Source organism: Passer montanus, unplaced genomic scaffold (genome assembly GCF_014805655.1).
Source record: "Passer montanus isolate IOZ18808 unplaced genomic scaffold, ASM1480565v1 scaffold85, whole genome shotgun sequence".
Taxonomy (NCBI): domain Eukaryota; kingdom Metazoa; phylum Chordata; class Aves; order Passeriformes; family Passeridae; genus Passer; species Passer montanus.
In genome coordinates this window covers 1,253,713-1,280,697 of record NW_024373812.1, presented here as the reverse complement: position 1 = coordinate 1,280,697, position 26,985 = coordinate 1,253,713, and the positions used below count along the sequence as shown (strand labels likewise).

Genomic DNA, 26,985 nt, shown 5'->3' with positions numbered 1-26,985 from the left:
AAGACAGCAGGTTCTGTCATAGAGTCAACTTTTTAGCCAGAAGAATGTTTCTCTACAGATTCAAAAGTCTGTTCATTTGGTGGTGGGAAATGAGTGTACTACTTCTTGTGCCTTGAAAATCTTCAGTCAACCCTTTAATATTGTTCAATCTAACTGAGCTGATGAAAAAATAACTCCTTTCCTAATTCACTAATGACTTGCTCAGCAAGAACAATATTTACCAAACATTTTTTCCCTAAGATTTCTTGCAAGAACATTTGCAGAAAACACTTTAGATTGTATTGGCGGGGGGGGGGGCAGGTGTGGCAGAGAGAAGAGAGACAACTAAAGAAGGTAATTCCTGGTTTGCCTGACTAATTGTAGTCAGAAAGTTTGGTTTGATTCCCCATTTCTGACTGTTAAGGATTTACAATTAATTTTTGAATAGTTAAAATTACCACAGACTTACTGAATGAGCTCATCTTCAAGGATCATGTGCAGAAAAAGATTATAGTCTTTTAGATAAACCCATCAGCATGAAACTTTGCTCAGCTGTGTTCTACAAACAGCATACTCAATTCCCTTTTGATTTTACATCACACTTTAATTCCACACATCTAGGTGTGAGACCAGAATCCAGGCACAAATACCAGCAGATATTTGGAGTGAAACAGATGTCTTTCGCATCTCTGTGAGGCATCTTACACCTTGGGATAGTCACAAAAGGACTCCAATCTACATTATTGTAAAAACATCCTCCTTTCCCTTGTCCAGTCCTTAATGTGTTCTCACAATGTAAAGTTTCTTAACAGTGCTTTTAACCCACGAAAACAATATGCCTTTGAGCACACATAGTAAGTTAACTCATTACTGCAGCTCACTGCAGTATAACCATTGTGATATTAAAGCTGTAACAAAGATATTTTAATAAAATGAAACACATCTATTTTCAGAGAAAAACACCACAGAAACAAAAGCAACAAAAACCCAAAACCATGCTGGAGAAGGAAGAGAACAGAGAGAACAGTATTAGTATTATCCTTTTCAATGTCTCTTTATTTTATAAAATATTGCACGCAGGAGTTACACAGGTTGAGATAATGAGAAATGTACATCTCTGCTAGGGATGTCTTTCAAAGCCATCATTCATGAAGATTTAACAATTACAGAATAATAACTAGTATACTCCCTTGGGTAAATGAAACAAGACAGTTGTGTTTAACCCATAAAGTGTCTGAGAGGATCTGAACCAAATTTGATCATATTGTAAACAGTGTCCAATCAGTTATGGAATTTATGCTTATAAATTTATGCATTTTAAATGCAACTGTCAAATAAAGGCATGGGAACATGAAAAGATTTCTGTGTTGTTGGGTTGGTCAGATTTCATAATATGTCACCCAGGATAAAGATGTGTATGTGCTGCCAGTGCTCAAGGCAGCACATTTGCAAAGGGAATGGGTACACCAAATGTGCTGCAAATCCTTTTTTTGGGGTTCTTATCTAGTGCCCCCGATTGCTGGCTCCCTCTGTTATCAGTGGGAATGGGAACCAAAGCACCAAAAAGGTTCATCTTAAATTCATATGTCAGTATGGTCCCTGCACAAGGGTGACATGCAAATTCATGAAGCATTCCATATTTTTGGGGCCAGTATGGACAGAACCAAATGTAGAAAAGTGCTCTAATTTGTAGCACACAAATGTTCTAAAATGAACACAAAATGTTCATTTTTGATTCTTCCTCTCTCTCCACACGAAGTATAAATCCAAACTAAAAAAAGCAAAATACTTTTGCTTCCAAGCAACTTTTTTGAACAACAAACTTTTCTTGCTCTGCTACTCTCTAATAATCCCTTTGTTTACTCCCATTAAAAAAAAAATTGTGTTACATGATAACTGTACAGAAAGTCTAGAAGAATCTGGCATAGCACATTGTATAACATAAAATGAAGACAGCAGAATCCTAAACATAGGGAGGAGAAAAAACATCTGTGAAAGGAGGCATGTCATAAAAACAGTCAACCTCCAGCTCCTAGCAAGCTGAAAAGCATACAGCAGAAGGAAAGTAAAATCCAGCTACACACTAAGTCAGCAGAAGTCCTGCTACAATTTAATCCTGAAAGTACAGCACTGTCTAGGTGCTAAGCCCTCCTGCTGGATCGGTACACAGAAGCCATTACCATCCCTGGAGAACATGCTGCTGAGATCTTCTCGGAGTCTGTCTTGAAATTATCTCTTTCCTCCTGCAAGAAAGGAAGCTTTTCCCCTCCTGACCTGCAGACACTGACTGCCTCAAGTCCTGGGCTGTGTATTCAGACTCAGCTCAGCATCACCACCCATCCTTCCAGGCCTGCCTCCTCACTTCTTCCTCCTCAGAACAGGGAAGACAGACAGGGAGTTGATACAACCTAACAAATTCAACCATGCACACTGTGAGGTGGTCATAATGCAGCAACAGGAGCTATATGACAAACTTCAGTATAATTTTCTATTGAAACTGAGGGCTTTGGGATTTTCAAGGATATTTGTCTTTAGTATCCAAACCTCAGTGAACTATTGTGTGATAGGTAGGACTGCTAAATTAGTAAGGCAGCACTGGCCATTTTGTGCTCACTGTGCAGATACCATATTGGCACTTCAACAGCAGCCCAGACCTCTTTTCTTGCCATTGTCTTTGGTAATTGCAAGTTCCTTGCTCCAATTGAAGGTGACACCAGTGGTCTAAAACCATTAAATCATGCTGTTATGGCCGCAGTTACATGAGAAAAGCCCAAAAACCCCAAGAAAATAAAACCCCAAACAAACAGCAGAGCAGCAGAGGAAAGTATGATATTTCCAGTTCTGTTCATTATAATGGTTCACAGATCTTTTCAAGCTTACCTTTCAGAAACCATAGATAGCTGCTCTCTGCTGCTGCTTTCTGGGTAGGCTAAACCAGTTGCCCAAGTTACAGAAGCCACACTAAACACTCGTTCGTTTGCACTCCTGCTCTATAGTCATAATGCACATCCCTGCCTCAGACTATATTTTGTATCAGCAATGGGGCTCTGGGACAACTGTTCTTCACGGCACAAGGAGCTAAAAGGTTACAATTGTCACCAGAGGAATAAAATTTTCTCTGGTACTGATGTATCCATTGCAATTTGGAGAACTTTTAGCAGAGAAACATCTGGTGTTTGGAGATGGGCTGCAGGCTATCTGTAACTGAGGCAGTCTCACCTTTGCCCTGCAGATGGACAGTTTGCAGCCCTTCTTGTGTGCACCCAATTTTTCCACCTTCTCCTAACTAACAGGTTGTCTGAGAAGGACACTGTTGTAGGCATCCACCTTCTTTATTCCTCTGTCTCTAAACTGCAGCACAAGGAAATGTGGCCAGCAAATATTGTAGTGGGACTTAGCAGAGTCTGTCAGGAAAGGAAACCAGAAACAGCAGGCCAAGATTGTAAAGAAAAAGGAAAAAGCAATTAATATAGCCTGCCACACTTCTGCAAGAGGGGATGCATTTCTTCATGCTTTCAGCATTGTGAGGATCAGGCAGGGCAAATAAATACACTTTGGATGCCTACAAGGTGCAGCACCAGGCCTTTGGGATAAATTTCTCTGACAGCACCAAATGGCTTTGCTGATTCAAGAGAAGGTTGGTAAGGTGTGCTGCAATGCTGAAGGAAAGGTTTTAGATGAGACTTTAACAAACATAAAGTGAATGTGACTCAGGATTTCTCACACTGGAAAACTGAAAGTGTCATGCTTGACAGGAGTTTGTCTGTCTCTGTAACAGAAGATGCAGGGGGCTGCCAGTGGTCCAGCAGGCTCCTGTTTTGACTCTGTCAGTGTTATTGTAATGAGAGAGAGTGGAAGTTAAAAGGAAGATGAAAGTGGCCTATGGCTTCAGAAACATCCTTTTTCTGCAAAAAGGACTGAGTATGCAAAAACAAAATAGTAAACAGTATGCAAAAAAATCATAATAAATGGTATCCCCAAAAGAAGATTGAACTCTGCAACCTTTTTTTTAAAATAATACTAGAAAATGTCAGAGAAAGTGTGAAAAAAGGTAAAAGCCAAGAGTGTAAATGCAGAAGGGCATGGTGGGATCTTTTAGGAAGGGAAGAAACAGTGCTTAGGAAGAAACATTAATTTGCCTTCCCTGAGCAACTCTGTGCCCCTGGAAATGCCAAATATAAGAACTGAGTTAGCATGACCAGCACCCTCACCAGCCTGAGGAGTCTTGTCTTGGTGGCTAAAGGTCAACCCTGTTGTTTGGGAGGTACAGTCCCGCTCAAGGAGGTGCATAAAGGGGTACAGTCTATAATTCTTGCTTGGCAGTGGAACGAGCTGCTTCTCCTCCCTGAGTGGGACATTGTGTGAAGCCACCATCACTCAGGAGTTCATGGGCTAGTCCAAGTCAGTCTAAATAGGTGGACACAGGAGACAAGGAAGGAATTGTATCCCTCAGACAGACATGTTGGCCATGGCCCTCTCGTACATGCGCTCCAAGATGCGGTGGATGCTGGCAAAGCCTGGACGGTCAGCAGGCAACTTGCTCCAGCAGAGGCGCATTAGGTTGTAGAGTTCCAGAGGACAATTGTCTGGGCAGGAGAGGACATTCCCATCCCTCACATAGTAGATGACCTCTTCATGAGCCATCCCATAGTAAGGCTGCATGCCGTAGGAGAAGATCTCCCACAGCACCACCCCATAGGCCCACACATCAGACTCTGTGGTGTAGCGGTTGTAGAAAATGGACTCAGGGGGCATCCAGCGGATGGGGATGGCATCATTCTCATTTGCTTTGTAATAGTCAGCTGAATACATGTTCCTTGAGAGACCAAAATCTGCAATTTTCACCACCATGTTCTCCCCCACCAGGCAGTTTCTGGTGGCCAAATCCCGGTGGACAAACTTGCGCTCGGAGAGGTACGCCATGCCGGCAGCAACCTGCTTGGCAATGCAGAGCTGGCTGGTGCAGCACAGCGCCAGCGGGTTCGGGAGGCGGAGCCGTGTGTCCAGGCTGCCCTGCGCCAGGCTGCACAGGTTGCGGGGCGAGCGGTCACGTAAGTACTCATTCAGATCCCCGTAGGCCATGTACTCGAACAGCAGGCACATCGGCTTCCCAACTGCACACACGCCTGGGAGAGGACAGACCACACAGGTCATTGGAGTAGCAAAGAGAGTTCCGCTGTGCAAGAGCCAAAGAGCACAAAAGTCCTTACACAAAAGGGAGGCTTTCAACAATGCAGAGAGACAGGTGACCATGCAAATACCATCCACTTTGCATGCATCCATCATGCATGCTTCCTCTTTTCAAGCTCCTTCATTAGGAACCTGATGCTGAGCTCCGTGGGTGATGTGATGCTAACAAGTCATGCACATGCCTGCATGCACAATTTTTCTTGAGATCGCAGGTAAAACACAGAGTTTTGGAGCTATGTTTAATGAAGAGCCAATCCTGATTAAGTTAACATTAACTAAAGTATTGCCTCTTCCCAGGTGCAACAACAAGGACTTTCAGGAAGTAACCTTTAAAGTTCTGATCAAGTTATTTTTTAATTCTTTTATTTCTTGTGATTGTTGTATTATTACAACAATAATATTGAATGGATGACACATATGCAGGAAGACTTCAAAAGCATTCACATGGGGCATGTTCAAGGGTTCAGTGGAACTCTTGAATTGCAAGGAAACTCCCACCCTTATAGATTTTTCTTTTTTTTTAAACAATTAATGTCAAAAAAAAGTTGGTTAAGGAATTACTTTTGGCATGACAGATATACAAAATTTAAAGAAGGACAAATCAAAAGCAGACAGCTGAAAGGAGACATTTGTCCTGTCAGTTAGATGTAGACAGCAGTCCCACTGAAGGGCACATGCTTGGCACTTTATCAGCTTTATTGGTGGGCCAGCATTAACCACACTTCCTTGAACCTTACTGATCATAGAGTAATATTTGTGGACCTATCATTAAACTGCTAACTAGCAAAAGCCAACAGTTAACATGTATGTGTTTTGCTATCTTAGGGTCATCCTTTAGCAACTGGTGATGCAACTTATTGTGAAATCTGAAATTCTGATTGTTGACCTAATATTTGAATCTTTGAGGAAAAACAAATGGCTGTTCCCAATCTGATGACATCAGGATCTGACAAGCACAACAAGTGCATGTGAGAGATTTACCATCTACATTGTTTTCAACAATGTGGCTATTTCTCCACAGCCCCATGATGTGGTACTAGTTTGTGCCTGTACCTTTGCTGTTTTCTGGCCTAAAATGTATTAACAATAAACACAAAGTTTCATCCAGTTTAGTGCATTTCCTGCTTTCCTTTTCTGTAGCCAAAGTGCCTGTATCAACCCAGCTTTCCCAAAACTGTGGTTTATCTATTTCAAAATGTTCTGGATCTTCCTGCTGAAATAAATTAAGATCTCAGATGCCCCTCTTCATGAGAATCAGATTTGCATATAACAACTTAGAGCAGGATTGCCAGATAAAGATGGCCAGCAGCATCTACTTCAGAAAAAAAAATACAATCTTCTAAAAGAATGTATTTTTGTCAGCAGCTTTTTTTCCTCATAAAGTGCCTTAGTAGACAAGCTTCAGCACCAAGACTTTCTAAAAAAAATCCAACAAAGAAGGATGTCCTTTCAGATGAGAATGGAAGGAAAGAAAGAGACCATTTTTGTGGCTGGCTTTTTTTGTTCATTTAATTTTGGGGTTTTTAATGCTATTAAGTGTTCAGACTCACAATAGTAAGTGGAACTTATAAAACTAACAAGACTTGTGCTATTTCTTTTCAGTACCCACAAAATAAATCACAGCTCCAGGAAGTTCACGTCTTCCCTGTAAGACATCTGGGTTAATGTTATTAGACTGGAAACAGAGTTAGGCAGCAAGATGGCTAGCAGTATACTCAGTGCAGCATGAAGAGGCTTTGATGTGATGCACCATCTTGTTAGGGCAGCAGGATGCCTCACTGAGATACCTAAAAGCTTGACGATATTCGGATTGTCAAACTCTGCCATGAGAGCTGCTTCCCTCTGAAAGTCAGCCTGCATGTCTGCAGATGCTTCCTCCTTCAGCATTTTCACTGCTACCATGGTGAAAGGTTCATATGGCAGCAGCCCTGGAGCCCTGTAAGGAGATGAGGTAAGAGAGGAAATCATCAGTGATGAATACATGCACACTGAATATAGGTTCTGTTTCTGATGCAAAAGGAGAGGCTGACCAAAAAAAAAAAAAAAAAAAAAAAAAAGTGGAAGCCCCAGAACCAACAGAAGGAAAGCCCAGTTTCATCTCTTGGGACTGCAATATGCATTGCATATCATAGAGGTGTTTTATTTGTTTCAGGTACAGGTAGGACTAAATTCAATATAGCTTTTTTTGATCACTGGTCTTGCTGCTTACAGGCTCATCACCATATCAGATAAAGACATAAATAAGTAACAGGTTGGTAAGAAGTAATTGCTCCCTAGGTTGGAAATCACATCATAAACTTTATTAAGGACAGGATGAATTCTTCAGTCCAAACAATTCACTTTTTTTTTTGGGTGTTACAGTAGAGTTAAAAATAAACCTATTTTTTATGAAATTTATGGAAGATCCTCCTTCCCCATACCTGGCACAATGGTGACTTTGGTATATCTGGCTGCTATCAGAGTGAAAGTAACCATTACAGGAAATGTATTTCCTTGGTTTTGTAAGGGAAATAGCCTTTTGTTACTGTTCTCTGTGTATGTGTGTGTGGCATGTGTGTGTACCTTTAACAAGTTATAAAAGCATTTGCTAATTTCAGCTGGATTTAATGTGGTGTAGCTGAGGTCCAGAAAACAATTAATATTCATTCAAGATTTGTGGAAACACTTGACAGGACAGAAGGGACAAATCAAACAGGTGCCTTGTCTGAAGAACAAGTTAATGTGTAAATACACATGTTTTGACACTTACAAATCTTCAACTAAAGCTTATAGGCACAAATCCTTAGGAAACAGAACCCTGACTTAGAGCAACAAACTTGTTTTCTTATCCACATGTTCCTGCAGCAAGTTTAATTAGATGGGCTTGCCAAAGATTTAGGGGTAGCTGTTGCTGGAGAAGAGTAACTTTCCACTCTTCAAACATGCACTAAACCTCAGACGTACATTTTGTTTCCTGCACAAATTCTTCCCAGGGGCCTTGCAGCTAAGACACATTCCGTACAGGTAGCCAGCCAGAGCCCATGGGGAGTGGTGCCCATTTATGTCTCATGTTGCTACACAGCCTGACTGCCTCCCACTGCTTGAATGCCAGGTTATTTTATTGCTCAGTAGCACCTAGAGGAGACTCCAATTTCCAAAGCAAACTTCCAGCTTCCTTGTTTTCTACTTCAGACACATGGCAGTTGCAACAGTTGCACTTGGATGCTGTAAATGTCAAATGTCACTGGATGGCAGGGTGTCCATCAAGATAGGAGTAGGAGGTGGCTAGATCACAGCTGAGACACTCAGGCAAGGAGGTCTGGCATGTCAGAGCAGAGGATCAGACCCCACACTTGTCTGCTACTGCCTTCATTACAGCACATTGTCTTCCTTCTTTCCCCCCATGCTGGCAGCAGTTCCCTGTCTAGGAGGACGGGAGGAGTATGAGCACCTACCACCTGCTGTCAATTCTCAGCACTAGAGCCAGCAGCAGCAGCCTGAACAAAGTAATAGGGAATTCAAAAGTAAAAATAGGAGGGCTTTATGTCTTCCAAATAGTCTCAGAGATCACCACTCATCTCCTACTACAGACCCAGCACAGTGCCAAAGCAGGAGTGGAGAGAGCTCTGTCTCCGCCTGCTTTGGAGACAGAAACTCACCCAAAGCTGATGTACACCCAACCACCCAATTTCACTGAATTCTGTAATGTAAACTAACCTAAATGTAACCAAGTGGGGTTAAGCTGCACAATGCCTTTTTACTGGCCCTCAGGCAAAAGCCAGAAATTTCACCTTTGGTAGCTCGTGGTGATGCACTACAGTTCTTAGCAGACCTGTGAAACTCACACTCCTCTGGCACAGAGGCAGAGACTGAAGTCTTGGCAGACAGCAATCAAATTTGATCCCTTTCATGCCCTAAAGACAGTCTTTGCACAAATGGTAGGGGCACGTCTGCAGGGTAGCAGTGTGAAACTGCTGCCTCTGAACTTGGAGAATTCAGATGGAGGGCCAGAAGGGGTAGTGTTTTTTTGAAAAACAGGTTAATTTTCTCCTAGAACTGGGAAACATCAAAAGAAATTATCTAGGTAATCTCTTTTGCAATTAATGAAAAGCTGAGGAGAAATTTACACTGTTTGTGCACAGGGTGGACAGCAACAGTCCTTTGCCTGCTTCACCACCAATGGATTTGGGCACCAGAGGCATTAATTGGCATTTAAGTGCATGCTGTTCAAAGTACAAACCAGCAGTGCAGTTAAGAATTTCATTCTGATCCTATCTAGATAATGTCTGACTTAAGTTCCCAGTCAGGTTTTCTTTCCTAAACAGTAACAATGTAAAAAAATGAGGATCAGTCTGAATCTGTATTTGAGACTGTCCCCATCTTGCTCACCATAACAGTTGTGTAGCTTCTCTTAGATGATTAAATAATGCAATTAACATCTACCGAGTCTGGTGGGAGCCTACTTTTACCTTATTCTTTGGTTAAGTTAATATGTGAACAGGAGACTGCTCTGAATCAGCAGGAGCTGCTTTTTTAGGGGGAAGGGAAGGTTGGGGTTTTTTTGTTTTATTAATTGACACCCACACTATTTTTCAGCTATATATGAGACAGCAGGTCAAATACTCTTGGCAGATGGAGAGAACATGAGGAGACTTCTGTCAAGAAACTCTGACCTTAGGGAACAGCCTTGTCCCTAAGGAGGGACAACAAGTTGTGCATTTGTAGTGTAGGTCTACCAGCCTGCTAGCCAAAACTCCATACTGGCCTACTAACAAAGACTCCACATCCAGGCTTTTAGGAAATCCTGATCTTCAGGCTTAGCCTGGACCACACAGCTCCAGCTCTTGAAGGAAGTTTTGCATGCTGGTCTGCACTGAACTGCACAGAGCTAGTGCTCTGGTGGCTTGTGTGGCCAGCGTGGTCCTCCCAGGAGGAGAATCAGCCACAAAGACCTAGCTGGACAGACCTGAGTCTGGTCCCGAATTTTGTTTTAAGCATGGTTACTTCCTTATCCTTCCAAGTGTGAAGCTGTTCCTGGTGAAGACAGTAGCCTTTCAGGAGAAGCTAGTAAATGATAGCTAGACACTTCCTGTCCTAACATGTTGCTTGACCCAGGAGTGAGTAAACACTGAATCAGGACTCACAGCAGCCAACTGGCAAAGGCATTGCTGGCACTGAGTGCAGAGCGGTGTTTACAGAAGAGCAAGAAACATGAGAGCAGAAGAAGTAAGAGGATTGCTAAACTTAGCTCGAGATGTCCATTTAACACATGCAGGAAAGTACATTTTATCCTTCTGAGATGGGAAGGCAATAATTTGCATTTTGATAGTTTCAGTAACCTGGATGGACACACAGCTTGTACTAGTGGATTAGTGGTCTGCACTGCTCTGCCAGCAGTGCATATAAATGTCCATATCTTATTATAAGGAATTATAAAGCCTTGGAGGCATTCTTGATAGAGATGGTAATAAAAAAGGAGGTCCATAAGAAGCAATATTTCTGTGGCTCCTTCCCTGAGCCACACAGAGCAAGCATCTCTCAGGATGTGCTACTGCTCACTTTGCAAATGCTAGATAAGATGTAATACTTTCTTTTTTTTTTTTCTGTGTCTTTTTTTCTCATTTTCATTGACAATAACAAAAAGGCTTAATTGAAAGAAATTGCAGTGCTGAAGTGGATGAAATCCACATAAAAGGTCTTTACACCACTTTGGCACTTGCTTAACTAGCACTTTAGTGACAATTGAATGCCCTTTGAGAAGTCTTTCTTGATATCCATGAAAGTCATTTTGAGCTCAGAAAGGTCTGTGCAGCACTCAAATTGTATTACAACCCCCAGAGGACAGCCAAAGCTGCACTTGGGAAGAAGAATGTCTGCCCTGCTTGCACACAGGTGAAGACTCCTGCAGCATGAGCAGAAAGTGATGTACTCAGGGCACCCCGAGCACTGCACGGAGGCTGGGACAACAGCTGCCCTTGCCCCTGGTGTGCAGCACCCCAAGCAGAGCTGCTGTGCAGTTTCTATAGCAGTGTTCTTGTTTCAAGCTCAGATGTGTTTGGCCACCCAGGCTAATAGTTCATCACAGGCTAAGCATCTGTGACAATCCCACTGTGCACCCTTTGAATTTTGTTATTTTTAGTTCTCTCTGTAACAAAGAAAAATATGCTTGCTTTTTTTCCATTAGAAAAAAATTTATCTTTTCTTTGCAAAAAAAAATAAAATCCATCACAGCTATTGAAATTGTTTCCCAGCTGCAACATCTAACCTGTACGGAACTCATTTTCCAGCAGCTACATCAACAGCTTAACTATAAACATTACAAATATCTGCATTATGACTGCTTTTTGCAAGGATAACCCTTTGCTTTGGCAGCCAAGAGAAGAATTTCACCAAGCAGATCTGGGCCCATGGTGGACTCTGATCCTTCCCTGGGTTTTTGTGAGGTTGTCATACACTACTCTACATACAGCTACAAAATCAGCCATGCCCCATCCTTGTTAACTGCAAAGGACAAAGGACTAAGCAGGGAACTATGCAGCCTGTACACTTTCTTCTAGCAATTTGGGGATGGGACTTTAGGAGGAAACAATTATTGCCCAGATTGTCTTGAAATTATGGATTCTGTCAAGAAAAACTAGATATCTTTCATCCTCCTCATTTTTGGGGTTGTCAATTAAAGATTTTTCACATTTGTAAAAGTGCACAATCTCACCTCCCATGATATTATCAGAACTGGGCTGTCTAATACCTTAGGTTTAAAACAGGTAACAGTGGCTGCAAATTCCAAAAACAAAAAATGAGAAATGAACTAAAGGGGACACTGTAGAAGTCTAGAGATAAGGAAATTTATATGTATTACTCAAATACTGATATCCAGATAGCCATGGAGCCAACCAAGGATTGTTATGGCAGAATAAAGGGGTCATACAGAGGTAGGGCAACATTTTTCTGAGACAAGTGTCCTTGTTCTGGCTCCTGGAGATAAGCACAACACTGTACATCAGAGGTGCAGGAATGAGGCTGAGAAGTAGGTGGGAATGGACTGCAAGGGGGCATCAAGAGCACCCACGACCCCCAAAGCCCCCAAACCGTTTCCAGAAAGGTCTGGAAGAAGAGGCTGCCCATGATAACTCATTTTGTACAGAAAGTGAGGAAATTAGGCCCAGGGCACAGAAATTTTACTACAGAAAGCTACCCTGACAAAGCCTAGAAGCACATGTGTCCTGGGACCATGAACTTCCTGTCAGCTGAATTGATGGTGGAGCTTTCCTTTCTTTTTCTTTCTTTCTTTCTTTCTTTCTTTCTTTCTTTCTTTCTTTCTTTCTTTCTTTCTTTCTTTCTTTCTTTCTTTCTTTCTTTCTTTCTTTCCTTTTCTTTTCTTTCTCTTTTCTTTCTCTTTTTTCTCCTCCTGTCTTTAATCCATCTTTTTGTCTCCCTTCCTTTTCACACTACCCCTTTATTCAAAACCCACTGCCCTGTGGTTATATAGGAGGTCAGGGACAATAAAAGAGCTATATCCATGGAAGGCATGTAATTTACTAATAAAAATTTGTTCATTTTTGCAGATACTTCAGCTTTTGCCATTCCTGTCACTCACAAGCATCTACAAATCTTGGATGTGCATTTTCCATTAAGGCTGGGACACCACAGACCATGTGCCCATTCCTCCTTTGCCCCGCCCCTTGCCTATGTAGGGAGGGTTTTTAGGGGATTTTTGGTTTGGTTTGGTTTTGCCACACAATCAAATTGAAATTTGGTTTGGGCTGAACTGTAGCATGACACAATGACTTTTGTGGTAATTACACAGGCCAGAAATGGTGTTTTAATTCTCCCCATACACTGACAATTTATAAATACTGCAAGAACTGTATTGCAAGATGTATTGTATTGGGAGATGCAAGAACTTCACAATAGGTCACATGTTACAGGCAGTACTCTTGGCAAAATTTAGCTGAACTTTTACACCAGACTTTAGTATGTGTGTAAGGCTTTACATCTACTAGGGAGTGGAAAAGAGTAATTTGCAGCAAAAGTTTAACAAACATTGACAGATAGCTCTGGACAACAAAAACAATTATTCAAACCCGCATCTTGTGTACCATTTGGTATGCATGCATTTGAGTGGATGGATGGATGGGTGGATGGATGGATGGATGGATGGATGGATGGATGGATGGATGGATGGATGGATAGTTTCCAGTGCTGATTTTTCACAAGTACATCCAGATAAAGAAGACTCACAAAGAGACTGCTCACCTGGCTTGGAAGACTCTCCCAAATGCTCCCTCCCCAATATCTCTCACATATTCAATATTGTTCCTGGGATACTCCAGGCTAAGCAATTTTGGATTGAGGAGAAGAGGCATGCGCTGGTACATTGGGTTGGGGTGCAGCCGGTCCAGGAGCAGTTCGGAGGGCAGAGTGGTGAGAGTTGGTGTCTCAGACTCTCTGAAACAACGGAGAGATTTTTGGTCAGCGTGTGCATAGCCCTCAATCAGGAGATAACTAGCTTCAGCTCCTCCTGAGCTTGTTTATTTCATAATGAAAAGGAAGGTGCAGCCTGGCTACTGAAGGAACCTTGCAGCAAGGTGTCCATGTCCCTAGTCACCACCTTCTACTCAGGCACAGGAGTTCAACAGAACTTACACTGGGCTCTCACAGGCAAAGGGAGTGCTGCTCTCTCCTCCCAGATGTTTGCATGACTTTTCTCTCAGAAACAAGAAAACCCTTTTTCCAAAGCAGCATTTCTTGCACTGAATTGAGTCCAAGCTTTACCTTTTTTTGTTTTTCCACTGTTTTCGACGACGGCAGCAAACCAGGGTGATAATGCCAAAGATCACAACCAGAGCAAAGCTGGAGATGATTGAGATGATAACAGTCATGGAGTATGTAGGAGAAAATGGAGGAGGAGGGGGAAGATTTAGAGTCTCTCCATTTGGTTTTCTTGTTCCTAGGGATAACAATGCTGTAACGCAAATAAACGCAAATAAAATAAGATTATGCCTCTGCTAGTTTATAGAGCTTTCTCTAAGAGGAATTTACAGAGCTAGCTTGTCACCCTGGGAATTACTGACATTACAGATACAGACCTATGACTGCATGAGAAGATCATACTAGAGAATCTTGATTTGCAGGAAGGAAAACCCATTTGTGCTTGCCACATGTGAAAATCCAAGATCTGGTAAGACCAATACATAGTTCCCATTAAGCTGGAAACACAGTTTTGGTATAGAATATTTGGAAGAGTTACAAATGGGAGGTCACATCTGATAGTCTCAAAAGTATTCAAATATAGTCATGTCTGCAGTGGGAAAGATCAATGGTGCACAATGTAAACCACAATGTATCATGTGTCCTAAAAGGAATCTGCAGGGAGGAGTGTAAGACCAAGCAAGTACAGAGTGATACTTTCCCAAAATATCCTCTTACCCCCAAGAGTTTGCATCTCAGTGTCTTTACAGGACAAATGTGGAAAAGTAGTTTAAAGCACACTTGGCTGAATTATTAGGGAAAAAATCACATCACTACCTGTGGAGTAGTTTCTGAGACATTCTAGAAAATACTGCTCTCTGCATGCAATGTTTGAGAACAGAAAGAAATTTAAACTCTTCTTCTTCTTCTTAATTGCCAGCTAAACTGAAAATTACTTGTGTTCACTTATGTCCATAGAACCTCTGTTTCCTGTGCAGGAAGTTTACAAATGCAGTCTTATTTCTGAGCACTGAAATCCAGAAATTTGGAATCTTGGATGAAATATTTTTCAAAAATTTGTCTATTTTTGAACAAGAAGTTACAGGAAAATTTCACTTCTACATCAAAACACAAAGGTGTTTCCATCTTTTTTTGGCTTATTTTTAGTTTAAATGGGTGGGGAAGGGGGGGTATTACTGAAAAAAAAATCACCCTAAACGAAACAACTTTGGGAAACAGCCTGAAGCTCTATCTTCTAAACTGTGTGACAAAACAGTTTTTCATAATACCACAGGACATTTCACTTCATCTTTGGCATTTATATAACCTAGGGCAAGGTGCTTGATTCATCTGTCTTCATTTTCCCCTCTTCATGGGGCACATTACACCTTCTCGTTAAAGATGCTGTATGAATCTATGAGAAGACGCAGAACTAGCTGAATCCAAAAGACAGAACAGATTGGTGTACTCAGGATGCAAACACCTTGCATGGCCACGAAATAACAACAGTGGCAGAAATCATAAAGTGCAGTTACCTACCATCTCCACAGGGAGACACACTGCAGTACTCCCAGGTCACAGCTGGATCCTTTGTGTAGCACCAGGGACGCTCGTTCTCACCTCCTGGATTGCGGCAGTAATTCTCAGCATCAAACAGCTCTGGGAAAACCTGAGGAGTCCTCCTGTGCAAATGGGGAGCCTTGCGGGAGGAAGCAAATTGTATTAGTGTTTCAGCATAATTTTCCACGCTCTTATTATTAAAGCAAAATGGGAAAGAAAAAAAAAATTAAAAAAAAAAAACCTAAAGGATTGAAGCAAGACAGAGCCTTTGATAAAGTAGCCTTTCAGTCACATGAAATGACAGAGAACACATCTTGACACAGTAAGAGGAACTTGCAGATTGAAATATTATGAGATTATAAAACACCAATGAGCTCAAGAATGAAGGCAACTTGTTCCCTGCTCATCACTTTCACTGAGACTGGGCTGCTTGACTCTGAGAAACTCCTTGGAAAAGCAAACCTCAAGCACAGCTCTCCATTTGGTGGGTCTCACACTGACGCTCACCTGATCACTCCACTTCTGGCAGGGAATGCCAGATGCTGTGACATTGGTCGTGCCCTGATAAAACTGGCCATTGCCGCTGTAGCAAGTCCCTGGGAAAGAAAAAAAAAAAAAAACAACAAACATGGGGTCAAGGGATTTCAGGCCATGTCCTGCAGCAGAGACTCACAAGAATAAAGTTCATGTTGTTACATGAGACCATCTGATGGCATCAAATGTGAAGCACACAGAAGGACTAGACAACACAGGAAGGGTACTGCTTAGATTCCTGTTTACTCTTTAATGGATTTTGCACTCAATACAGAGGCAGAAATCTGCTAAAACTTCAAAGAGGGCACTGCAACTCTCTCAGATTGAGAAAACAGGCCATATACCTGTGATGGTTGAGCTGCAACTACCTAGTTCACAGTACATCATGCAGAAAGTAGGCAGAGCCCACTTGGGTGGGCAGACCCACGCTGAGCCCACCCAAGGTAAACCAAAACAGAAAGCAAATCACAGCACTGGTTCCATGAGTCACAGCCTGCATTCTTACCAGGGCACTAATAGGAAGACACTCATATTCCTCATGTCAGTAGCAGGGAGCTGGGATTCATAAAGTTGCCCTCCTCCTGCTTCTGTACAGTGCTTATCAATACTCTCTGACTATTTGGAAACAGCCTATGGTATTCAGCATGCATGGAAACAATACCCTGAAGTATGATCTGAACTATGATCAAAGGAATGGTATCAGTATAAAACAATGTTCTTTATAACAAAGATAGTGTAATCACTGCATATACAGGGCTTGCTCCAGCTGCAGAAAAATTACGCAGAAAATCTCAGGATTTTACTGCAGGAATATGCACTAATATCCTCCTAGGACATATGTCCTCACATACACCTGTCCCCATAGGAGAGTATAATGCATGATGGCATAATCTAGGAAGCAGAAAGACAGCAGAGGAGATGCAGCCTTACATATTTCAATACATATTAGCTAAAGTCTAAACTCAGCTCAGCTGAGGCTAACATTGTAATAGATGGCGTATATTAGCATCCACTGCATTGTTAGACTTGGTAGAAAAATTAACAAACCAGCAGATTCTTCTGTCATAGTTTTATTTTCTATTGTGTACATAACCTCGCAGCTCGGGAAAAAAAAAAAAAAGAACAAGAAGAAACATGACATGTTCTAAAATAATGAATTTTTTAAGCCAATACTTTTCATCTTCCTGAAAGCCTTGTGTAAGGGTTGACTCAAATTTGACACAAGGCTCTCTGTCTTTGTGGATTGTATTCTTTCTCGTGTACAAGGTATCAACACACCATCATAACTATCTGGTGTTTTCTTCCTGCACTCAGGATTGCAGTTATATATTGTGATAGACTCTTAGCTTACTGAGGCTTTAGCAGGTAGCAGACACTATACACATGTAGGTGGACAAACTGCCTTTAAAGTTTTCACTCCAGTTGAGTGAACTTAAACAAAGAACCAAGTTCATATGGCCCTGAGGCAGCTAAACACTTCAGTAGAGGAATGATCATGGACTTTATGGGAGCATTTAAACCCATGACAAATGCAAAGTAAAATACACTCATGTGGATTTATTTTGCTGATACATAAATACTATTTATGACTCACACCTGCAATAAGATAGCAGCCCCACATGACCAGCACCTGTAGCTCTGCAGAGGTGTAACATCTTAATCAGAGGTGTTAAACTGTCCTGGAACATACTTGTGTACCTGAGATGAGAATTTTACTTATTTCACATTCAAGGGCAAGGAAAGCAGTGCCTGAAACATATCTCACGACACAGTCAGTAATAAACAAGGAAAAGTTTTCTGTATAGATCTGAAATAAATGTCAGTGGGACACCTTAAAAAATTAATGTGGAGAGATTTAGGGGAAAGAGCAGCACTAAGAAAGAACTTCAGAATCCTTCATACTCTGGAAATGCAGATGTTTTCATGGACTGTCTTCCTGCAATGAGGACAGAGGAATAATGGAGTTGGTCCACTTGGGCATTAATGAATAATCTGATAGCAAGCTAGAAAACAGCTCAGTTTTCAACAGTGCTCAACAAACCCTTGTGCACATAAAAATGGGTTTAAAGAAAAAAGAGGGGGCAATGTTACTAAAATGTTACTCTTATGGTTCATGGTTACTCCTGGTTCATGACTGAATATTGTACACTTTGCAATGAATATTGTACTGAATATTGTACACTATTGTGCAATGCCACTCTGGAAAAATGCTGTGGAAGCTGAAACGGAGAGTTCATCCATACACAATACACAAGAGACAGAGGATATGTCCTGAAACATCTGTGGGGAGACTGAAGCCATCCCACAAATGCTCCTCTCATATGCTGACACCCCTCTCTTGTGGTTCCTCTACCAGGGCTGGGATGGCTGCACTTGCAGGCTGTAGGCACTGGCCCAGAGGGTGCTGAAGTCCTTGTCTCCACGTCTGTGTCACCAGGCCCCTAGATCTCAGGTTGTCAGGTGAAGCCAAGATCTTTCCATGAAAGAATATTCCCCAAAATTCTTTATTTGCTTTTTTTTTCTTTTTACTTTGCCTCTCTCTCCATGCATAAGAAGATCTTTCCATGAAAGAATATTCCCCAAAATTCTTTATTTGCTTTTTTTTCTTTTTACTTTGCCTCTCTCCATGCATAAAGTGCATGCCACTGCGAAATCTGCAAACCACACCTGCTTAGATACATGGCAAGAGAGAGACTCTTCCTTTTTCCAGTGAGGTAAGTACAGTGCCTGAGCTTGAAACTGGAATTGCACATGAGTAGAAGAGTTGGGTGTATGTGCTTCAGCCATGACCCGCAGCAGGGGGAAGCCTGACAGAAGTCAAAGCAGCACTGCAGGGGATGTCCGGGTCTCACCACTGGTCATGGGAGGCTCAGACAAGAAACAGCCAGACTTCAGTGGTGATTTGAGGAGAGTACTGGGAGCTTAAGGTCTTGCAAGGCCAGCCTGTCATAAGTAACCATGTTGTTAACATACAAGGCTGGCAGACTTCAGAATCAGAAATACCAATATGGGTAGAGGGGAATGATAGCCAATGGGTAGGTAGAAAAGGAAACAGCTGGAGCGAAGGGCACCACCTAAAACATGCCTCTCTTAAAAAGTTACCAGCCCGTGATCTCCCCAATATCCAAAGAGCTGGAAATGTGTTTCCCCATGCCTTGGATGTGGAAACCCGAATATTCCTCAGTAATACTCTAAATTCAGCCAGACAGGACCAGCAGAAAACATAAAAATATGTGCAAATGGCAGCTTCAATAAAGAATATCATGTCCATCTCTAAAAACATAGAGTCTGGAGCAGTCTACTTACTGGTTATGTTCTCCTTCTTAAAATCTGTAAAAAAACAAGACAAGATGTAAGGAGGGATTGTCCAGGATTCAATATGACCAGATACCAGAAGCATGTTATAGGAAAAAGTTCCCTCCCTAGTAGTGCTTAAACAGCTTGTTTCTTTGCAAAGGCACCTGAGTGGCAATTTTGCTATCATTAAGACTGTTTTTTGAGATTGTTATGATCTTCTCAATAAAAATCCAGGTTTTATTTGCTTGAGGGATTTTTCCCACACCCCAGTAATGAGAGAGGTAAACAGCTAAAGCAGCTGTCACAATTCCATGCACAGGTGCTGACAGGACAGTACCCACCATCAGCTTTTACTTTAGTTGTAAATTATGGATCATACCCTTCCCCTCTCCCTTACCAAGAACACAGTTCTCTGGACAATCAGCAGCATGTGCCACCTTACCAAAGAAAGGGATGCGGGTGCAGGAGCTGGGATTCTGGTGCAGGCTGGGCAACCTGTTGCATTCAGGAAGAGTGAGCAGCATCAGCCCTGGCTTGTAAATCCCCTTCTGAGAGTTCTCCTCCATTGAGAGCCATTCCTTAAAGCAGTAGAGATCCTTTACAGCAAGGCAATTCTCTCTACATTGTTTTGTAAAAAACAGTGAAATACAGCTGTCAATGGCTTGAAAAAAATTGGCTGCACTTAGCAGTGATGTGCAGGGGTTATCAGGCTGACAGAAATCCATTAATGGGGTGATACTTCTTTAAAGCCAGGCTATCTGGCTCATAAACCATAAAAAACCTGTTTGAAATGCAACATCTTCCTTTAAGAAACATACAAACCTACATTTTTAATGAAGCAGAGTTATGCTCAAAACACAACACACACCAAGCTATGAGGAGTTCATTCCTATCTTTTTCTACAGATGTTTTTTTACTTCTTCTAGTAAATATCATAGAATCATGGAATGGTTTGTGTTGGAAGAGGCATCAAAGATCATCTATTTCCAACTCCCTGCCATGGACAGGGTCATCTTCCACTGGACCAGGTTGCTCGAAGATCCATCCAACCTGGCCTTGGACACTTCCAGGGATGAGGCATACACAGCTTCTCTGGGCCACCTGTGCCAGTATCTCACTACGCTCACAGTAAATAATTTCTTCCTATTATCTAATCTAAACCTCTTTCAGTTTGAAGACATTCCCCCTTGTCCTGTCATTACATGCTCTTGTAAATAGTCTCCCTCTCATTTCTAGAATTACAATTTTTAAGAATATCCTAATAATCTCACTTGGCTTCTGTAAATTATATAATAGAAGTGTCATCTACTAAAAGCAAAAGATGAGATGCAATTCTTAACCTTCTTATATTAAACAATTGCATATACTTTTAATCTCACTGAATAAAAAAACAGAATTTTTAAAATTGTCTTTAAAGGCAACTTTAAATCCATTTTTTTCTTTGTAGATATCTGCAGATTGCCTGGTAAAAATGTGACCTGTCTCCCACCTAATGTGTTAGCTCTATAACAATTGGAAATATTCACTGACAAGAAGTGCTTTGGATTTTTAAATGGGCCTTGTATGAGAAATTGTTTGTGGAGAAGGGTGAGGTAGAAATACCCGCACTAGAAGAAAAAAGGAAAAGAAAAAAAAGAAAACACACTATAATGGGAAGTTTGTGGAATTGTTATATTGGTCAATTTATCAGTGATTTGCTTATTTATGTAGCCATTCTTGAGAGCCTGGGTTACAAAATCGGCTTTGAGGTCATATGTAGAGATTTCTTTTGCACAGCTCAGCTGAAGTCTTTCCCACATCCACAACTTTTCCAACCATCACACAATGATGGAGAAAGAGAAATGTGCTTCTGGGGTCTGTGGTAAAGGATTTAGCTAAATTCACCACCTTGTGGGTTGAGGCAACTTCCTTAATTATACAATGGTTTTGACAAGAGCAGATGGTCATGAGTTTCAGCAATGGCTAACAACACTGCATACTGTCTAAAACACCTGAAGGATGGAGGTCATTGAGAATTCTACTAGAGCAACAGCTTTTTGGCAACAGTAATGGTTGCCCCTCAGTTCAGCAGGCTGAAGTCATCAATGCCCAGATACTCTGTGCTTGGTTGTAGCTAGTCCTTCCTCCCTTCTATGGAAGTCAGAATGCAGCCAGATGGCAAATTTATCTTTTTTATGTTTAACAACATGTGGAACAGGAATGACTTTGTGAAGTCTGAAGTAAAGAAATACTTAGAAGGGGAAAGAAATAGTTAGATAGGGAAATGAGAAAAGAAGAAGTAAAGAAATACTTAGATAGGGAAATTATAAAAACTTGTATTTGAAGCACTGGCTGAGACTTGGGCGATACGGTTTGAATTAGCTCTGTTCATTCCTGGATCCTGAGCATCCTCAAATAAGCCCTTTGTTTGGTGTTCAATTGCAAAACGCAGAAGACCACTCTTCTGCAATGCTGTCTGCTCCAGGGCTAAAGGAAGGTTATCTGCACCCTGTGAGAACAGTAAGGCAGCCAGAGGAGGGGTGGTCAATCACTTCTAGCTGGGTTCATACCGTTGTTGTCGCACCCAACGCTGCACACAGAGGGTTTGCTGAGGTCACAGGCAAAGATTACTTCAGGTTATAATTAGAAAAGTTATGTCATGTAAATGACAGATGGACAAAGAATAGTAATGGTAGAAGAAAGCAAGTGTGCCAGTGGTGTTTCTAGGGACCACAAGAGACTATGTAAGGGAGGGTGGGGACACACAGACCCAAACAAAGAGAGACTTTCCCCAACACAAGACTGTTCCCTACAGCCTGATCACTTCCTATCTGCACTGATTGAAACAGAAACTGGGGGTACTTCTGCTGTTGCAATAGCAGCCACAAACAAGAGGCAGACGTAATCAAGAATTATGAGATGAGATATCACTTTCCCTTTAGAACTCTCATTTTAATCAATTTGCATCTAAATTTACATTGAGTGAACTTTTCCCATGTGGTTTTCTTCTGTTTCATTTAATCTTGTTTTACCCCCTTATTATGTTTATAAAAGCTTTACTCAGCCTATCAGTTTTTATTCTCTCCAGCTAGCTTCCAAACCAAAGGAACATTAAAAAAATATGGAAAGAGAAAAACTGGTGAAGAAAATAAATAATAAGATAAAAAGACATGGACATATATTGAGGGCAGTATGTCCCTGAAAAACTGGAAGAGCTCTCCCACATCTGAGAGAGTTAAATTCTTACTCGTGAAGTATTTGAGCTGAAAATTTGTGTAGTCTAGCCAGCTTCTGCAGAAAGCTATAAAGTTGTCAGTAAAAAGAAGTTAAGAGAATTGCAAAGTAACCAAGACCATGGTGAGATGTGTTCAAGAGCGCCCAGACCTCTCTCAGCCATTAAGAAGTATATATTAGACATCTGAGCTATCAAAAGGAGTGTTGGGCTCTGGAAGAACTGCTGTCCAGCTAATGCTCTCTGAGGACAGGAATTCAGAAGGATGCTATTCCAGAACTTTTCTTATTAAGACAGCTGCATTAAAATCAGGGTGGAAGGAGGTAGGAATAATTAATAGAAACCAATATTGACTCATGGATTTGAAGAAAAATGGTCCCAGGCAAGTCCATTAACATTTAGATATATTTGCAAATGTTGTAACTTTTAGCTCAGGTGCATCAAACTCAAATGCATATTTATGTTAGTTTATATAATTCTGACTTTAGAAGTGCCCCAGAAGTACAGGTCTTCAGTCAAATCACTGAGAGTTCTGGTCCTGCAGGGCCACTCATGGGCAGGGGTAAATGAAGCAAGGCCAAGATGTAACTGAAATACCTTGCAGAGCAATGTGCAAAACCCTTAGCTGACTAATGTGCTGTGCATGTGTAGCTGAGATATAAATACGGTCACAGACCTTGAAAAATGGCAGAGCAATCGTGTATTTAAGGGCACAATGACAAAGAGCAGAATGTTGAGGTGGCAGAGAGGAGCCTGCCAGCAAAAGGCAAATGGTAGTACTTGGCTGCATTATTATCTCTGGATACTTGCACATAATCTTGTTTTGTAGGACATATGCCACCCCTGTGTCAATGGTAGAATACTAGGCAGCATAAGTACCAAGTAGAAAGCTAAATGTGTGGTCAATATTCACAGTGGAATTTTCCTCTGTGCCTCTGTTTTAGATATATTAAAGGAGAAGCAACGAAAAAAGTCCCAATTACAAAAACAACATGTTGCTGATTGTCTTAGAAAGTTCCTGTATAACTGGAGAAATTATTCCCATTAGACATCTGGCACAAGTCCAGCAAGCAGTGTGCTTGCCATGTCTGTAGAAAAGATTTGTATTTTATTTGGGACACTAGAGTTGGGGCTACTCTTCCAGTAAACAGAGATCTGAATAGTATTTTAAAATGTGTCTCAAGGAAAACAAGAACAAAGCAGTGCACTTTAGACGAGGATGTCAGTTGCCCAGATGTGAAGTGGGTAATGACTAGTTTTTAGGGGCTGAATATGACAGAGAAAAGAAAGCTTCACCCTGATTATGTGTGTGGGGCGCTGTCCTCTGCAAGAGCACACCAAGTAATCTTCATTCTGTTAGAGTTAAAAATAACCAAATCTGGACTGGGCAGAAGAGCAAAAGCTATGTGCAGGGCTCAGGAAAACCTGTTTTATTCTAGTCAGAGAATCTGGGAAAGATGTAAAATTTCACTGCAACGAGGAAAGAAAGAAACTCGCCTCAATGGCCATGGTGGGAGGGCAAGGAGCAATGAGGCAAGGGCTTTTCAGGACTTTGCATAGGGAGAGAGAAGTGCCTGTCACTGTGATGTGTTTACAAATACCTGTCAACAGTAGATTAGCTATAGTAAGAGATGCTTTGGACTCCTCAGGGTCCCTGTCAGCCCAATTTCAATGCACATTTCTCTGTATATAGAAGGGTACAATAACCACATTTTAGTATTGGTTTATCAGGTACAATTACACAGGCAATGTCTCTGGTCTCATCATTTTTGTCACATTTTTCCTGTCATAGCAAGAAGTGCTAAGTGATCAGTATATTGCCTTGGCCAGATTTGTCGCATCTTCTGGAGTTGCATTTAGTCAAAATTCTAAAGAAGCAATTAGTCTTTATAGTAATAAAAATATAGACACTGGCCTAGTAAGATAACAATAAAAGAAAACAATATGTTAATTATTGAAGCTACTCATGTAATTCAAATTGATAGTTCTTTTCAACACTGTCCTCCAAACACCTGATATAATGTAGAGGTCTGGACTTCAAATTCAGACCACACCCTAGCAATGAGCACAGTGAGACCTGAGTCAGTCTATGTGTACAGAGGAGAGAGCAAAGGGAAAAGCTGTGCAAACCTAGAGGGCTCAGCTTCACTCAGCTTCACTTGCTGCTGCAAGCAAGCCTGGACAGTCCCTCACCACTCCCCTGCTGCATACACATCCCCACAAAATGAAAGTGAAATATGAGCATGTTTTTCTTCATTTACCTGCACACTGGTTTTGGAGCTGGCCCAGCTCCCGAGGGATTGCACTCCTGGAAGATGTAGTTACACAGCAGAGACTCAGCAGCCGGTTGGCAGAATGAACTCACCATTTTCAGTTCAGTCCAGGCAGTGTGCACAAGCAGCTCTTGGGTCTCCTCTGGGTCAGCATACGAGGAGTTGAAGAAAACAAGAGCATTCTTCGCCAAGATAGCACTACACACCTCACCTCTGTATGTGCTGCAGTAGCCTGCGTCACCCTTGTACAGCTTGCTGTCGAGGACAAGAGCACACACGCACAGTAAGCTCACAGACATAAACAGCTGCATGAGCACAATGGCCCTGTTTCTGAATAAAGTGGCATGTGTAAGGCTAATAGAGGGCAGAGAAAATGGTAGATGTTTATACCACTAAAACCAGCTAATACAATGCAAGAATGAAACTTCTGCAGGGTACCCTGGTGTCAGCCCAGGTGAGCTCCAGAGATGATGAGGCCCTGACGAAGTGTTGTTACAGTTATAAGTGGACAGAAGACTGAGCAATCACACAGAACCAGGATGTAGCATGGCCCCTCACCTTGTCCCTGGGGTCTAATGGGAGAATATTTTACTTTCCTGCTTCCCTGCAGTAGGGATCAGCCATGCTTGCTGCTTGCTTGCAGTCCTGTGATAACTCAAGATTTTTCGCTCTGCTGTCTCACAAGAGTTAGAGTTTAATTTAAGATACACTTGATGAGCAGGACCCACGTAAGTTCAACCCATCTTGTGCCAGGGAATTTTTCACAAGGTCAGACCAAGCTCCTGCCTGTCCTTCCACAGCTCCTGCACCACTCCTGACCCTGTCCCTCTTCCACACCTTTAGCTGGGGGACTCAGAGACAAGGAGGACACAAACTTCTGTCTTTTCCTTCCCAGTATTTCTCTGCAAGGTGCATCCTCTGTCTTCACCACATCTCCCATTTTGCTAAGTCCTGACACATAGCATGAAAACAGAGCTATGCAGGAGCTTAAAAATCACAGTAGGGTAATCGTCTTTGAGGGCCGTTTATTTATCTTTCCCATGTTATTTGCATCTAGAAGGAGATCCCTCCCTTCTCCCTTGCTCCCTTCCTCCCCATGGCCATCAAAAGTAAGCAGCAGGGTGAGGGGAATGCACAGGTCAGCATTATAGTAATAAAAATATAGATACTGGCCTAGTAAGATAACAATAAAAGAAAACAATATGTTTCTTCCAGTAGCTCCCATGGTCACCCAACAGCAGTAAGGTCTGCAGGTGAGGAGGTGCCCTCTGCCTAGGCAGCCCATGGGATGCAGTGTCCAGGGTATGGGAGGCAAAGCTGTGAAAACAGACTCCCCGTGTGTGGGACATGGCCAAATCAGGGCAGAGAGGAGGGCTGGGTGCAGCTGTCCCCACTGCCATTCGGTCAGTGTAACTGGGGTCAGAGAGTTCAATTCACAACATGCCAACCATTTGGAGCAGTCAACAGAGCTATTTGTATCTTTGCCTTTTATTTCTTTCCCCTGTCCTAATAATCACCCATTGTTAGATCTGGGGTTTCTTGCTGGTTTTTTTGTTTGTTTGTTTTTGTTTTTGGCGTTTTTTTTTTAGAAAGCTGGAGGTACATGGACAAGGGATTACAGAGGATGCTCACATTTCTGTTCTTCAGATGCTGTTTTCTGCAGATGCTGTTTTCTGGCCCTGTTTTTGGTGCTCTATTTTAGGCTGTATGTGAATTTTTTCTTTAATTTTTTTCTGTGTCACATTGGATAAAAAAATACAGGAAGGCACCAACACGTGAAGTTTACCAAAATGGCAGTGATGCTCTGACACTGCATCATCCCAGGCTTCGTGGACACACTTTCATGTGGCACAGGAGTCTCCCAGCATGCTGCACTAGTCTCACAGCCCATGACATCTCCCCAGCACACAGCAGGTTTCCCCAAAGCAACGCAATAATCCCAGGACCCTGCTAAAACTGCTTTTGACATTGCAGGGGTCATGTTAGTTACATTTCCCTGATGGTTCCCATTGTGCTTAATCTGAAAATTGCATCCTTCTTGTGCCCCAGGGGCAAAAGCAGGGGACAGGTGTGCATGGGGCAGCTGTGCTGCTGACTTCAGGGGCCTGCAGAGGCAGACCAAGAAGAGCTAACAGTGCTAACATTATGTTTCCTTGCTTTTCTAAAATATGCAAGGAGAAACAGACCAAGTGGCAATGGAGAAGTAGCAACAACATGTTTCTCACAATGGTTTGTCACAGAAAGGAAACATCATGCAGCAAATGTTAAGAA

At 41.9% G+C, this 26,985-nt stretch overlaps 1 protein-coding gene across 2 annotated transcripts in view; it reads right to left on the bottom strand.

Moving 5' to 3' along the window:
• Positions 1 to 1,008: 1,008 nt before the first annotated feature.
• Positions 1,009 to 26,985, bottom strand: part of MUSK (muscle associated receptor tyrosine kinase) — a 58,517-nt gene continuing 32,540 nt past the window's right edge. The window contains exons 9-18 of one of the 2 annotated variants that reach the window (XM_039733261.1): positions 24,921 to 24,969; positions 24,703 to 24,749; positions 19,673 to 19,848; positions 19,240 to 19,263; positions 15,907 to 15,995; positions 15,379 to 15,538; positions 13,924 to 14,113; positions 13,405 to 13,596; positions 6,957 to 7,105; positions 1,009 to 5,105 (exon numbers count right to left, since the gene is read on the bottom strand). In XM_039733261.1, the coding sequence (XP_039589195.1) occupies positions 4,429 to 5,105; positions 6,957 to 7,105; positions 13,405 to 13,596; positions 13,924 to 14,113; positions 15,379 to 15,538; positions 15,907 to 15,995; positions 19,240 to 19,263; positions 19,673 to 19,848; positions 24,703 to 24,749; positions 24,921 to 24,969 (1,753 nt within the window). In that variant the 3' untranslated portion in view covers positions 1,009 to 4,428. Of the gene's footprint in view, positions 5,106 to 6,956; positions 7,106 to 13,404; positions 13,597 to 13,923; positions 14,114 to 15,378; positions 15,539 to 15,906; positions 15,996 to 19,239; positions 19,264 to 19,672; positions 19,849 to 24,702; positions 24,970 to 26,985 lie in introns of both variants that reach the window. The other variant, XM_039733260.1, reaches the window with a different exon arrangement.